The sequence below is a fragment of the Cavia porcellus genome, unplaced genomic scaffold, assembly GCF_034190915.1.
Source record: "Cavia porcellus strain 051 isolate PalLab524CR breed Dunkin Hartley unplaced genomic scaffold, mCavPor4.1 scaffold_26, whole genome shotgun sequence".
NCBI classification, from domain to species: Eukaryota; Metazoa; Chordata; class Mammalia; order Rodentia; family Caviidae; genus Cavia; species Cavia porcellus.
In genome coordinates this window covers 37769432-37785545 of record NW_026947509.1, presented here as the reverse complement: position 1 = coordinate 37785545, position 16114 = coordinate 37769432, and the positions used below count along the sequence as shown (strand labels likewise).

Sequence of the window (16114 nt, the reverse complement as noted above, 5' to 3'; positions counted from 1 at the left end):
AGGCAGTAGAAGCATTAATATGTAACTTGCTTGACACACTAGTGTGAGTGATTTATTCGCCTTGCAAATTCTGAATCCCCATTTCATTTTGGCAGCGAATATCGTCTCCCTCCGTCTCAATCATGTCTCCTCCGTGCCACAGTCGCTTGCTGTGAACTATCACTGAATGTGAGGTCACGGAGGTTACAAAACAAGGAAACCGCGGCACAGAAGGGGAAGCGGACCGCTCTCCAACAACTTTTCTGTTTTAACCTCAATACTATGTGAGGTTATGATTCCATGCAACTGTAGAAACTTAAAGGATCATTTCTGAGATGTAAAACAAGGGGGATGTGTCTCAGTGATATTTGCCTGCCATATGCAAGGTCCTGGGATCTATCAGCTACAGAATAAACAAACAAACAAACACTGCAATATCATTATGTTTAATGTGGTAATGACGGGCTAATAGAGTAATCATGGATACTGGTACACAGCACACACTAAAAGGATGTAAAACTCTTTCAAATGCTACATTTTTTAAAAAAGTTACATTTTTGAATGAGCCTCCAAAAGACTTTAAAAAGATAAGTTAGGTAATATAAAGGATATGACATTTTATCAGAATATATACTTTTATACTTAAAAAATATATATATATATTTGTTTTCTTTTGTTTTATCTTTTTGAGACTGTCTCGCTATGCAGTTCAGGCTGGCCTTGAGCTCACTTTGTAGGCCACGCTGGTTTCAAACTTGCAACAATCCTCCTGCCTCAGCCTTGTGAGTGCTGGGATGACAGGCCTGTGCCACCATGCCTGGGCTCAGAATATATTTAAATAAAATCACTTTTTTACCTTTGGACCAAGAAATCCAAATAGCCCAGGATCTCCAACCAGCCCTTGTTCTCCCTACAAACAAGCACAAGGATGTATTTTTAAAAATTAGATATAACTGGGTAACAAATTAGCTCATTCTCATTTAATTTGAACAACACAGGTTCACTGAGGCTCTCAGGAAAGTCTTAACACTGCTCTTGCACTGCGTAAGATAGATCTGGGCTCAGTTTTTGCACCCGAGCTCAATCCTTCAATCCATGAAATGAAGGCATCCACCTTTCCAGGTACAGCAAGCATTGGTATCCAGTGGCTGGCTTCTGAAGGATGCTGAACTGCATTTACTAATGAAAAGGCACCTGATATCTCTATATGGTGGACATTTACCTTTAATCCTGGAAAACCTGGAGATCCAAAGGAACCAGGGTAACCCTAAATGAACGCAGGAAAAATCAACACACAGAATTAAATTAAAATGCATGAGCCAGCTTGTTGTATAATGTTTTTACCTTATCGAATTATTCTATGGATACTCAGTCTTGTCTGGAAAAATAGTTGAATAAAAGGAATAAACAGAAAACAGATTCCATTTACTTATAATATTTTCTACCTCAATCCTTAATCTTATTTGATTCACATCATTGCCAGTGTTTTAATTAAGAACATGCTTTTATTGTTATGAACTTCCAGTTTTAATTTATTTAATAATTGCATGAGGTCAAATATCTTTAAAAATCACTGCAATGTATGTGTCTGGAAATGAAGAGTTGCACTGTGAATCATTCAAGGTAAAATGACAATAGAAGCCAGTATTGTGCCATTCTGTACCACGTCTAGAGTCAAACAAGCTCAGTGCCCACGACCAGCTAGGAACTGGCCTACATGGTAATTTCATGAGTGTCCCAGCAATGACACAGGGGTGATACTGGAGGCCTGATACTGTGCTTATTCCCTAAATTCTATTCCTAGATAAGCATCTTACTTTTATGGAATAGGTTTAGGTTAACTATTTCAAAGAACTATCACAATGATACTGAGCCACACAAGAACCGCCACACTCCTGTCAGTTACCCCTAAATTTTCTGGCTTTTGTATGCTTCTTTTGTCTAAATGATGCCAGTAGGAGTGCCTCGGGACTTTTACTTATAACATGATTCTTATTCTCCAAAATATATGATTCTTATGTGACATGTTTTCTACTTTTGAGATCATGGGAATTACAAATCTACTCTTACAAATCTGTAAGCATAATTCTGTCAATTAATAGAAATCAGTAACAGATGATCCTTACCCGAGGTCCTGGGAAACCAGGAATACCTTTCTCTCCTTTTACCCCAATACCAGCTGCTCCCTTTAAAAGATGACAATACTTAGAAGGCTTCAAACAGCACTAGTTCATCAACAAGATATCAGCAGTTTAAACAACTATGTTAGACCAGAGGTCCTCAGAAATACAGTGACAGTAAAAAGGTCTGGCAAAGTGGATACCTGATCAGAGAGTACAATTAATATTTAAACCAGAGTTACAAATTTTGCAACAGTAAAAGACACACTACCACCAATCCCTCTGAAAATGTCTCCCCTTGCACAGAAGCCCTTCTCTCACGGTTCTTGCCACTTTCTGAAGCAATGATGGAAATTCTCTTTCCTGAGTCTCTTGAGATGTGCTCTCACGGCTGCGTGGATGTCCTGAATTGTTTCTGCCAAGTGGAAACAATAAGAGGTGTCCTCCGCCAGCTTACTCACTGGCTCCGGCAGTGTATGATTTCTGGGTCTTCCCCACAGTCTAAGTGACTGAGAAGGGGAAACGTTTTGAATCTACTTAGGACATGGAGGCAGCCCTGACAGTGCGACTGAAGAAACTCACGAAAGAGGACATCAAGAACGGCTTCGGGAAGTGGAGGGAACCATGAGGTAAACATGTTTGAAGTAAAGCATGTTTGAGAGGAATAATAGCAATTATGCGTCTTTTACTGTAATACGTTTTTAAAATATTAAACACTCACTGTATTTTTCGATCCACTTCATATAGATTAGCATTTAAAGCAATGGGACCTCATGCAAAATAAAATTTGAAATGAAGTTAGCACCTAATACAGGTGAAAAAGATATTCAAATAAATTACCTTGAGTCCTGGTGGGCCTGGAGATCCAATCATTCCAGGAATTCCTTTTATACCCTAAAATTATCACAAAAAATACAATCGGGTTTATGAATCATACAAATTCCATCTATCAGAAATCATCTCCTCTGACAATCTGTTTCATTAGTTTATGTTAATATGAGATCATGCTTTACCTGCCACTAATTACCCTGACACCTCAAGACGGTGTAAGAAACGTATGAAACATGGGGTGGACCACCATGGAACGAGCACCACTGATGTAAGCTTGAGACAGAAGTCAGTGGAAGAAGTGGCTTCTTTTGAACAAGGCAGTGAAATTAACTAGCAATTGGGGGGAAAAAACCAGAATTTGCATGCAGCATCAATAATATCAGAGCCAAAGCTCACAGGCAAACTAACATTTGCCCAAGAGTCTATTCTGGGCTCAGCTCTATGCATTTGTTACCCTTTCAGTTATCAAGACATCAAAACCATCTATAACATCTAAAGACAGACAGCTAAGCTCTGTGCTGGGGTCTTTTCTGTGCACCTATCAAACCAACATTTATGAGGGCATGTATTATGCAGGTGTTGGCACAAGTCAGCAGCCTGAACATCTGGGTAAAGCTGAGAACGTGGTAATTTTCCAAGCCTTATCAATCACCCCAATACAATGCTGCTAATAATAGTGCTGGCTTGTTAAGGCAGCTTTGAGGTCAGCACTGTGATGCATAGACGTACTCAGCACTTGCTGCCATGGGTGTGTGTCCAGGAAAGGTGTTCTGTTATGACTTCACCAAGATGACTTATGGCTAGGTGTTACCTTGTCTCCTTTATAGAGGCAAAAATCAGGTGGCTCTACCAACAGGGTGGGTCCAGGAAAACCTTGCTGGCCAACTTCACCCTTAAAAAAAAAAAAAAAACAGCAGAATGGGACTTTTATATTAATTTATGCTTTGAAGCAAAGAAGACTTTTACCCATTCATTAAGCTATAAAGCTTCCAACTCTGTATATCATTAATTTAAAGTATAAACCATGGGAAAGCTGTCATGTAATTCAAAACAATAGCTTCTGTTTCTTATTGAAATGTAGTACACTAGAGACAATATATTTACAAAAATAGTAATAAAAAAGAGTAATAAGATCCAAATTGTACAACAGATACTGTAATAATGAAAGGGAAAGAAAGTGCTCAAAAGGAAAGAACAACTTGCAGGTATACATATATAAGTGTATGTTTAAGTGTGCAAGATTGATAAACATACTACTAAGTTTTTGATAGCCCATCACACAGAATAGTTTGGGCTGTCATTGTTGGATTATATGTTCATTTTTTATGCTTTGATTTTGTGAGTTGAACAACTACTTCAAACAATATGTAATATATTAACTAGTGATGATTTCTTAATGTTATTTTTTTGAAATTATGTATCATTTCTACCCTTTTTTGGTTTTATTTTAAAAAATCAAAAAAGAAATGCAGTACATACAGTTGAATATAAATTTAAAAATAAAAATGACTCATAATCTTACCACCCAGAGGTAATCTCTATTAAAGAGTTGGTATAATGCCTAGTTGTTTTATATATATATATATATATATATATATATATATGCACATATGTATCTATACAAATATACATATATATGTGAATAAATGGTGTGTTAAATGTAATTTTAAAAACAATCAGCATATCACTATATAATACATAAGTATAATTTAAAATATGTAATATAATTTATATTGTATTAAATGTTTAAACAATGTCATATTTTTATGAACATTTTTGAGCATTTTCCAATTATTCTTAAACTTCTTCAGAATTGTGATTTTTAATGCCTAACAAATAATCTATCATAAAAAATGTGTTATTGAGACCCTAGCCTCTCCCCGTGAGTCAGCACCATTCTTGGACTAGGGGCAGAGAAAACAAAGGACACATCAGCTAGCAGAGCCAGTCTGGGAACCAGTGCCATGAACGGACCCCCTCTGGACTGGAACAACCAGACCCCAGCCCCTTCTGGAGCTTAGGCTGGCAAACAAGAAGTACCACCCACCACCCACCCTTCATTCCCTACCCCTGCTGGAAGCAACCGGCTCACCTGGAGAAACACAGGCTGTGATGATAGCTATGGAGGTGAGATGCAAATGGATGCCTGTGGTGCTTTGGGGTTTCACTAACATTGCAGGACTAGGACCAGTGGTCTAATCATGGGTTCAGAGGATAGCGGTACATTGTGACATCTAGGGAGGACCTTCTTCTGAGGGCTGCAGCCATGGTTGATTCTGTATGGTCTTATTTTATAAGTCCTACATCATTTCCATTGTTTTGTTGGGTTACATTTTATTCTCTTTTGTTTGATTATGTCAAATCCAATGGTAGGAGCAGCTATTTCACAAACAGCAAGAAATACTATGGTAGCAATTCTAGATTCATTATTGGCTTGTTTTGAAATTATTTATTGCATTCATTGTTTTGCTTTATTGTTTCTATTCTATTCCGTTCTGCTTGATTTTTACTATGTCTGAAGTTATCTGCAGCTATTTTGAAGACATCAAAAGGCATTATGGTAACTATTATTGATTTCATAATGTTTTTAGGTCTGTATCTCTTACACTGGTTTGTTTTGATTGGTTTTATTCTGTTTTATCTTCTATAATTTAAAAAAAATTTTAAAAATATGATGGTCAGTTACAAAATAAAGACAGTAGAAGTAAAAAAATGTGCTATTATTTGTAAAGCAATCTAAACTGGCTAGATTTTTTAAATTTTTATATTAAATAAATTTAGGTTATTTCTTATTTATTTTCAATAATATTTTAAAATTACATAAAATAGGTAGCCAAAAGTTTTCACATTATTATAGACAGTATTGTATTGGAGAAAAAAATCTTTTGAATTGATTTTTCCATAACAAAATGAATTGTCATCCTTAGGTAATTATTTTGTATTTTTGTGATTGTTGCTATGGTTCTGTACTTAGAATTATCGTCCCCCACTGGTGATTAAACCCAGGTCACCTTGTGCTTTCAACTGGGCCCTTGCTGGCTATGGGACACCAGACTATTTCTTCATAATGTTTCTTAGCTCTCATTTCTAAAATTCCTCTGCTTGTCACTTTTACTCTCTGTGAAAAAGAGGTTATAATATTGCTTACTTCAGAACATTATTTTATTAAGTAGAAAATAGACATAAGGTGCTTATAGCCACATCTTCAGAACAAAGTAAATTTTCAAATAATATCATTACTGAAAGCACTCATGGAAGCACATCTTGGGTCATTTGAGGGACCACTTCATAATCAAATACATCCGCATCACAGCCTGAGATTGCAAATGCACACAACTGTCAGTTTCAGGGCTTCCTTGGCTCCAAGAGGCACTGGGTCTCGATTATGTGGGCATGTGGGGCCTCTGGCCTTGTCAAACATTCATGGGGGTCCATGACTTCCCAAGTGTGACTAAGATCATTTCAGTGTATTTCATTCAGTCATTTGTCTGAATCAGTGGATCTCAAGATTCAAAGGGGAAGGAAGTGACTGGAAACTGCCTCCTCCTAGGGACATTTAGACATCGTGACCCATTTGGTTGTCACCGTCAAGGGGAAAGGATTCTGCTGGCATCTAGTAGGTAAAGGACATGCCACAAAAGGTCCTGAAACTCACAGGACAGCCCCTAAAACAATGAACTATCAGCAGTGTTGAGGTCGAAGAATCCCTCTCTAAGTGTACATTTTAATGTCACTTTTTTGTCATTGCTCTTATGATGTCGGGTTTACACATGTTTAACTTGCTCTTTCTCATCAACATTATGGATGTTTCTCCACACCATGCAGTCTTCACTGTATTTTTGGCTATTGCATTGTTCTGTTAATGACTATGCCACAGCTGACCATGCCAGGACCTCGTGACAGCAGGAATCAGGTCCACCTTGCTAAGTACTGATGCTCGGTGCCAATAATAACCTGGCTTAGAATTGATGCTCTGTTTCTGCTGCCCATCATTATCAAGAGTTGCTCACCCACTGTTGGGCATTCAGAATGCTTCCAGACAAACTGCCACCTGAAAGCACTTTTCTAAAAAGTATCCTATGTTTCATGCTTCAGCAGAACAGACTGCATGTGTGGGAGCAGGGAGTAGGGGAGGGATAGTGCAGAGGGGTACAGGAGAGGGGGAGTGTGTTCCCAAGCACTCATAAGCATGTGTGGACTTTAGGATTCTAATGCAATTTTTGAAAGTAAGCCAAACAAATCAGTAATTAAGCAAAATTATTGCTCCGGAGATTTATAGAGTCAAAAGTACTACATCTCTTCTTGCTAGGGTGAAATGCATCACATAAATTAACTTGAACGGAGTGTTAAGTTTTGCCTGTCATGTTACAGCTCAGGGTGATGGTGCTGTAATAATTCAGCAGAGAAGTTCTCAGCTGTAAAAGTGGGCAGCGACTAGAGGATGGACCCAAGCTAAACACTACCCCGGAGAGCCTCCACCGCTGGACCGCACACGCATTCTAACATCTGCTCCTCCATGTAAAGGGGATACTTACCGGGTCTCCCCTTTGTCCTTTTACTCCCACACCAGGATTGCCCTGAAAAAACAGAAGAAAAGAAATCTAATTGCTCTGAAGTTTTAAAAAAAAGCAAGTAAGCTTTTTGCTGAAGTTTATTCAAATACTTTGGGAAGTCTGGTAGGAGAAAAGATATAATTCTGACAAATACCAGACACTAGTTATTTCATTAAGTGGAGTCTGTTTATGTATCTTACTCATGACCACCTACCTTCAAACCTGGACTCCCAGGGTGGCCTTGAGGTCCCTAGATTAATGACAAAAATACCACAGATCGGTTATCAGTCATAGACATCAAAATGTACCTCACTGGCTGCCCCAAGTTCCAATGTAGGAAACACCAGACTTTTAAATATGCTTACTACATTCCCACTCATTTGTAAAAGCTAAAAAAATGATCCCATAGAAGCAGATAGTAGATAACAGAGAACAATGACAAAATAATAGAGAACAGAATAGTTCAGAGTCTAGGAAGCCTGGGTAGGGGAGAAGGGGGCAGAGGAGAAGGGGGCAGAGAAGTAAATTGTTTAATGGACACAAAAATACAACTAGAAAAGAGGGCTAAGTTCTGGTATTCTATAGTACAGGAGGGTAAATATAGCTAATAACAATAATAGAAGGCAAACATTTGATGTGACAGATATACTGGTTTCCTGGTTTGATCATTACACATTACATGCCTATGCTAAAATATCACGCTGTACCCACTGAGTGTATACCACTATTGCATGCTATTTAAAAATAAAAAATATGCATGATGGACTTTGGGTTGTGGATGGGCTCTTCTGTACAAACATGAAGCCAGTGCCTTACCAAACCTGTGTATGGACACACGCTCCCACCAATGATGGTGGGGTTTTAGAAGCACTCAACAAACCTACCTAGGCCTGGCCCAAGGCTTCGGTTTCATTTTCTACATTTATATTTCTATATTTATTTCTGTACTAGAGGGACGGCACCTTCAATGCTGCACTTACTGTTAACCCTGGTGCTCCGGGTTCTCCCATTGGGCCTTCGGGTCCTTGTGCACCTCTGGCTCCCTAGACAAAAGTCAGCACATTTACTAAAAACAGTCACAGTCCTCACTCATCGCATGAGCTCCCTGGAATTGCATGTGGATAAAGACCACCATGCAATCAGTTCCCACTGCACCTGTGTAGCTGGAGCAGCTACAGCCGAGCCGGGCAGCAGCGACAGCTATGCCACGTTGAAAAATCCTGTGACCAGATTCAGTTCAAGCTCAGATATCGATCGATCTTTTCATTCTTTTTTAACACATAAATCTTGTAAGAGTGAAAGATAAAGACACCTAGCACCGTGGGCCACAGCTCTAGCCCCAGATCCCAAGGAGGCAGAAGCAGAAGACTCACTTGAGCTCGGGAATCTGGGCACCATAGCAAGACCCCATCTCCAACCAACAAGTGAAAAGTTGAGAATAAAGAAAACTTGTTGCTAGCTATTCCTAAATTCCATAGATAATCACATCTGGATTTAAAAAACATTATTAGGGTTAGCAACCTTTAATATCTACTTATTAATGTATTTATACTTTTTAATACATGAGTAAAAGGTCGTCTACAAGACCCAAGTGAGAAGCAATGTCATCCCCTTCCCAGGAACAAGGTGACTCCATCACAAGCAATTCTGTGAGACAGGTAAGTCACAATGTCCTACACACACTGCCACAGGCATGTTCTACGCTAGCAAGCCAGAGGGGTGGAGAGAAGCCCTCTGCTCTACTTCCACGTGTAGTAATTTGTGAGTGTACAAAAGCTGCCTTCTGTGTGAAGAGGACAGAAGCATCAAATACATCTCATTTATTACAAAGAACTGAGATTCTGGTGGTAACAGGGAAATCAACCTGGGAAAATAAATCTGAAAATACCAAGATGTTGTGAAGCCAAATTAAAGGACAATCGGGGAAATATAATCAAGAAAAGATGGGGCAAGATATCAAATATAATATAATATAATAAATTACTGATTTGCAGACAAAAAGTAGTAGACAGACAGACCAGGATAATTTCTACTTGGTACACATGCAGGGGGCCCAGGTATGCATATAATAAACATAATTTCTAAGCAGATCTACTTTCAGAAATGTTAAACGTCTGCAGAGACCTAAACGATGTCAATTGATCACCAATAGACAAAAAGGGAATGTAAGAAGAAGCCTGTTGAGGCCCAAGGACCACATCCCGGGTGGCCTGTGTCATCACACATGGACTTAACATTCTGCTGCCATCATCTTGAAATTCTTAATTTTTGAAGGAGGAACTCAGATTTTCCTTTTGTACTATGTGGGCCCCACAATTTGCATAGCTAGCAGAAAGGTGTGTGTGAAGGAGACAGAAGTGTGTAGCCTGCTCTGGAGACTTACTGGTAAGCCGGGTGCTCCTGGGTCCCCTCTGTCTCCCTGCAATAGTAACGGTATACTGTTTAGGAAGAGCAGTACAATTTTCCTAACACAGAGATGACATAAAAATGGAAGTACACTCAAGAGCTCTTTGGATGAGTCTAAGAGCTCAGTTTGTTCACCTTTTCAGGGCTGCATGGAGGTGATTTCCCTTTTCCTGTTCTTAGGCCCTAGATTCTCCTGCTGGGCAGGGACCAGAGGATGCTGCTGGAGTCCTGACAGCGTAGAGTTAAGACAGGATTGCCCTTCTGTTTCAGCTCTCAATTCTCCACCCAATGGCCCCATTTGCTGCAGGTCACCCTTTTCTGGCCTGCTGGCTGCACCTGGCCTAGCTCTCTGGGAATGCCCCAGAAGGAGGGCCTTTCACACCCACTTTGGTCCGAATTTCAGGCTTGTTATTCTGTGCTGAGACTCAACTTACCTTACAGGACCAAAGTGTAATACTGTGTTGGCTTTAGGCTATTTTTAAATTGTGAATTATGTATAAAATGAAATTTAACATTTTAACCATTTTGGGTGATAGATATCTTTGTGGCGCTAAGTACATCACATTGTTATCGCACAATGTTTTTAACTTCCTCTGTAGAACTCTGTACCCATTAAAACACCATCTTCCCCCCACTACACCTTCTTCTTAGTCCCTGGCAACCACCATTCTATTTCCTGCATCTAGGAATTTGACTTCTCTCAATTAGACTCATACGACATTTGTCCTTTTGTGCCTGGCTTATTTTGTATAACACAATGTCCTAAAGGTTCATTCATGTTTCTGCATGTGTCAGAATTTCTTTCCTTTGCAAAGCAGCCTAATATCTATCTATGTGGCTACACCCACATTTGCTGATCTGTTTTTCCATTCATCTGTCAATGGCTACTTGGGCAGCTTCCACCCTTTGGCTACTGTCAATAATGCTACAATGAACACGAGTATCTAAATATCTGTTTGAGTCTCTGCTTTCAACTGTTCTAGGTTATATCTACAGAGGCGAAACTGTGGGATCACATGGCAATCTTATATTTAATTTTATGAGGAATTACTTTCCACAAGAGTCAAACCGTTTCCACCAACAATTCCCCTAGGGTTCCAACTCCACACTGCTACCAATACTTGCTAGTTTTCTGTTACTGTTTTTTAAAATAGTCACCTTCATGCCTGCAAAGTAGATACAGAGGTGGCCTCAATATAATTGATTTATGGTCCATTTTATTAGAAAGCTTCTATTTCTGAAGATGAACAATTCTCACACTCAAGAGATGGAGGCAAAGGGAAGAATAGATGGGGTAAAAACATTTTTTAGATAATTAAGATGTAATAAAAAGAATTCTCATACCCATCTCCCTTTCTATCACACTTGTTTTCTATTGTTGCAGTTACAAAAATACTCATCAAAACTAATATTGTATGTACAGCATTATACAGTTTATAATATGCCAAAACTTGAATTGTTTATAACATATCATCTTAACAGTGGGAAGGCAAGGTAGATATTATTTTAACTTTCTTTTACCATTCAGCTAGGTTAAGGAAACATCTCCAGTCACAGTGCAAGCAAGGGTCAGCTCACGCCTTCGAGGTCACCACCATGGCTCCCAGAACAACCCTGTTTTGATACTATCTATTCATATATCATTTCAGGAATGTCCACCCGGCTCTACTGGCCATCTTCTGCCCTTTTGTTTTTGAGTGAAGAGGAGCTCTCTGGGGCTGTATATAAAATACATGATGTGGCTAATGCATATAAGCAAGAAAATGTCCTTTTAAAAATATTTTATTATGACATTTTTAAAAGGAGGGGGAAACGGCTGGCTACAGGTTGGACACAACTGGAAACAGAACCACAGTACCATGGCACTTCCGGTCCAACATGGATGGAGCGGGCAGAGGCTGCAAACAAATTCTGTGAACTCACAGAAGAAACCCCCGCTCAGGTGTTCCCACTCCAGGTGGCACAGAAATTAGGGTTTACTAGAAGCAGTGTAGGCGCAGTTTATAGTGCTTTTCCGTAAGAAAAACGACCCCCTGTCTTGCAAATGCTCCCTCCTCCTGCTTTGTCATGTCTGCTGGACTCCTTTTCTCATCTGAGGATTCTCATATGAGAGATGAGATGGTTTCAGCTTATTCCTGAATGTTTCACATCATTCCTTGCTAAAAATATTAGAAGTGCAAAGGTTTTAATGATTTTCAGATTCAATAGTGGTGACTTTATACTAGAAGATAAATAATAACACTAGGATATTCTAACTATAAATGAATCAGTGCCCTCACCCGGGGGTGATTTCCGCCCAACTCAGGGCACATTTGGTAATGTCTGGAAATGTTCCTGGTGGGGGTAAGAAGATGCTACTGGAACCTAATGGGTCAAGTCCAGATGTCAGGCAGGCTGGTCAGTATCCTACAATGCCCAGGAAGCCCCCAAACCAGTGATTGGCCCAAAATGTCAATAGTGACAACCTTGAGCAACTGAAAAAAACATATCCTCATGATTCCAAATGGTTTGCTGGTACCAGAAGCTCGCAGACATAGTAAGTAAGACCAGTGTTTTCACACATGAAAGACAGTGCCATCTCAGTATGTGAGGGTAATAATTAAAAGGAAAATTAGTGTACTCAGTGACACTCCACAGAAAATCCCTGTCTACATGGCTCACCTACTGGAAAAAAATAATAAACCTACAAAGAACGTAATACTTACTCGAATACCTTTAATGCCACCTGAAATGAACACTGAATTTCCTTTTTCTCCTTTTTCTCCAGGCAGGCCCTAAGAATAAAATAATCAGTTAAGAGGAAAATGTACACTGCCATTTCAGTGTTTTCCTTTCTAAGTGAAGTAAATTTCTCAGTGGACTCTCCTCCCCAAAGTGTTCCTAACAGAACAGCCTTATATTCTACTTGAAATCTTAACATATCTTCACTTAGGAATTCTACTGGTCAATATGTCAAGATCCTATAAGGAACACACAGGCTTCAAAGTTGACCCCACCTCAGAGTGTGTGACTCCACTTCCGGTGGGAAAATCTTAATGGTTCCATGGCGAGTTTGCTTGAGAAGACAGGTTTGCCCTCACAGGCAGTCCTGGCTTTATACAGCTCCAGTCTGCATGAATTTCAGTTCCACAATTAAATAACACCAGTCCAGTAATATGGTTCAAATTTCGGTGACTTTTGTCACTGAAATTAGTTGAGTAATTGCATGGAGTACAAGATTCACTTCCAGCTGTTCAGTTTGCAAATCAACAAATAATAGAAGCCAGTTGCAATCATTGATCAATGTACATTCGTTATACGTGTGCACACATGCACACAAACACACATGCATGTGCACAGCAAAGCAGGTGAGTGTGCTTCTTCCTTACTCCCCAGGGGTAAACCCAAATGATATGTCACAAAAATGGACAGATGAAAGAGGGAATTGGCTGACAAAGACAAAAGCAAAACAAGTAAGTGAAAAATTGGAATCCTGGAAATGAAATTCAAACAGAATGTAAGTGGAGTTAGAGACAAAATAGCTGTCTGTGGGAATGTGGGCATTGCTGTCATTCATGAAACCCTGGCAGCCAGAAGAACACAAGAAAGATGAACTCATCAACATAAAGGAGGAAAGAGATCGTGATGAAAAGGATGGCAAAGTCTTGGAGAAAATGACAGAAGGAAAAACTGGATGTTATAGGAACTCGGTGAGCTATTTCACAACACTGAAAACAGTCCAAATGAGAAAGAAGTATGACATTTTGCCAAGGCACAGAAAACACATTCACTTCACATCATAAAATACACGATGACAAGGCCAGCACTGTACGAATTATTCTTGGTAAGTATTTACAATGAAATGTGTTTTGAAAAATAAGGGTTAGTTTTAATTTTTATTTCTCCTGTGTATTTATAAGTGACAATAAGAGAACTTTTAATGTTTCAACAGAACATCTTAAATGTCATGAAACAATGGTAATTTTTCTCATTGGTGCTAAGGTTGTGCAGTGGTTTGGGTGGCTTCGTCTTGCACGGCCCTTTTCACATTAATGTACACAGTGAGAGTTGCTTCTTGTGTCACAGGAGGCAGGTGGAAGACAGCTGTTGCGCAGAAAGACCACAGCAACAAACTTCAGCACTGTGGTCAGTGCTGCCTGCAGAGCTAAAGCTACCATTGAGACTTGTGCGCTCTTGAGTGTGCCCCCTTCTGTAGAATGAGATATGGTTCAACTTAAGAGCTTAAGAAATGCACATTTGCCAGTCTGCAAGTCCCCCAGATTCAAATTCTGCCCACCTCTCCATCCGCATCCCTAGAAATCCTCTCTCAGCCACCACTCATATTCACTCTGTTGCTCGCATGTACCAAGCCTGTTCCTACTGCAGGGCCTTTTCTCTTACGATTTCTATGATGCTTGGGTATGGGCTTCTTACCGGGAGGCCTCGTGGGCCAGAAGGCCCTCTTTCCCCTGGAAACCCTGGATCTCCTCTTGAGCCATTGTATCCATTCACTCCAGGTTTGCCTCTGGACCCGGGAGGCCCTGGGTAACCCTACCAAAAGCAAAACTGTAAGTGAAGAGTTTTTGCAAGAATATCGTAACATAAAGGTTATGCAATACAATCTCATATCATGATTCACATACTGTTTAGTTTTGTAAAGCTTCCCTCCCTGCCCAAAAGTGTTACGCTGCGTAGTGAAACTGAAAATAAGATATTTTAATACACTCAAATTTAAATTAATATAGTTTAGAATATTCTGGGAGATTTGAGACGGAAAACCTCGAGATCATTAGAAAGATTCCAATGAGTTGTTAAGCCCCCCAAATACCTCTTCTTTCTTCCAGTGCTAACTCAATGTTAGAAACAAGTCTTTTTTTTTTTTTCTTTTTGTACCAAGGATCAAACTCACAACTGCATGTTTGCAAGGCAGGTGCTTACGTCACTGAGCTAAATCCCCAGCCTAGAAATGAATCTTAAGTACACTTACTTCCAATGCTTGGGCTCACCAGGAAATAAAGCTTTCATTGTGTTTATATTTACTTTCATAACACTGTACTTGATGTCACAAGTATATATAACCTTGTTTTTGAATTTTTTTTTACCTCTAATCTGTTCAAAAGCCTTGTTTTTCAGGAAAAGCTTTTAGTTTTAGAGTTACTATACAAAACTGAAGTACAACTACCCTTATGTGTGCTGGAGTAAAAAAACAAAAAGTTTGCCCAACATTTATACTTTTTGAACATGTGGTTTTAAGGATTCTGGTGAGTGTGCCTGCTTTCTTTTTAAAAAAAATGGAGAAAATGCAAGAAAACTTACAGGAATACCATCCAAACCTGGAAATCCAGGTACACCAGTTGGACCCTAAAATCCAAGAAAATAAAATGATATAAAAATTGCTAAATTATTGGATTAACAAGTTGATTTACTTGGAAACAGGAAATATTAATGACTGATATTTAAGGATATTCATCAGTCATTGTCACTTGCTTTTATTCTGATGAGTTTAAATAACCTTTTGTACTTAAAGGTTGACAGTATTGACTCAAATAAAATATTCAACATATTGGCAGTGGGAAATTCACTCCTGAAGGTCTATCATACAATAGCAAACTCTTAAATGGAAGCAACAATTTACCAGATTATTTTTATACATGATACAAAGTTGGGGTGGAATCTCAGGCTCTCACTGCCAGGAAATCAAAGATGGTTTTATTCATAATATGGCAAATGATGCAGCATTTTAAAGGAATAAATTCAATCCACGAAAATTAATATGAAATAATCTCTAAGACATTACTGAGTGAGAAAAGAAGGGCTTATGATGACACACTTAAGAAATCACTTAGTTTTTTTCCATTTGATTGGTTGGTTGGTTGTTTTTGGTCATCAAATGGTTCAGCGCCTCAGTGGCACATACTTAAGTGCACAGAAAAAGTTGAAAAGTGCAGACTTCTCTGAAAACGGGTGGAGAACAAGGACTAATAAACACAGAAGAACACAGATTTATTTGTGATGAGATGCAAGTTTGTTCCACTTGTGATCATAAAAGCTGGCAGAGAGGCATTGCTAAAAGGTTAATGCAGCTCTCTCACTGATAAAGCCTCTCACCTTGTCTCCCTTCTCCCCTGCTGCCCCGGGAGGGCCACGATCACCTCTCAGTCCTTTCTCTCCGGGAATCCCAATGGGTCCTGGGGGGCCTAGAGGGCCTATGGGACCCTGCGGTCCTAGCGGTCCTGGTTGACCCTA

General features: G+C 39.3%; 1 protein-coding gene across 1 annotated transcript in view; it reads right to left on the bottom strand.

Moving 5' to 3' along the window:
* The window catches only part of Col4a4 (collagen type IV alpha 4 chain), a 123792-nt gene that overhangs the window by 66138 nt on the left and 41540 nt on the right, over positions 1 to 16114 (bottom strand). The window contains exons 5-17 of the mRNA XM_013157409.3: positions 15977 to 16111; positions 15185 to 15229; positions 14303 to 14419; positions 12595 to 12663; positions 9867 to 9902; positions 8464 to 8526; positions 7698 to 7733; positions 7466 to 7507; positions 3742 to 3822; positions 2940 to 2993; positions 2106 to 2165; positions 1202 to 1246; positions 836 to 889 (exon numbers count right to left, since the gene is read on the bottom strand). Of these exons, the coding sequence (XP_013012863.1) occupies positions 836 to 889; positions 1202 to 1246; positions 2106 to 2165; positions 2940 to 2993; positions 3742 to 3822; positions 7466 to 7507; positions 7698 to 7733; positions 8464 to 8526; positions 9867 to 9902; positions 12595 to 12663; positions 14303 to 14419; positions 15185 to 15229; positions 15977 to 16111 (837 nt within the window). The remainder of the gene's footprint in view (positions 1 to 835; positions 890 to 1201; positions 1247 to 2105; positions 2166 to 2939; positions 2994 to 3741; positions 3823 to 7465; positions 7508 to 7697; positions 7734 to 8463; positions 8527 to 9866; positions 9903 to 12594; positions 12664 to 14302; positions 14420 to 15184; positions 15230 to 15976; positions 16112 to 16114) is intronic.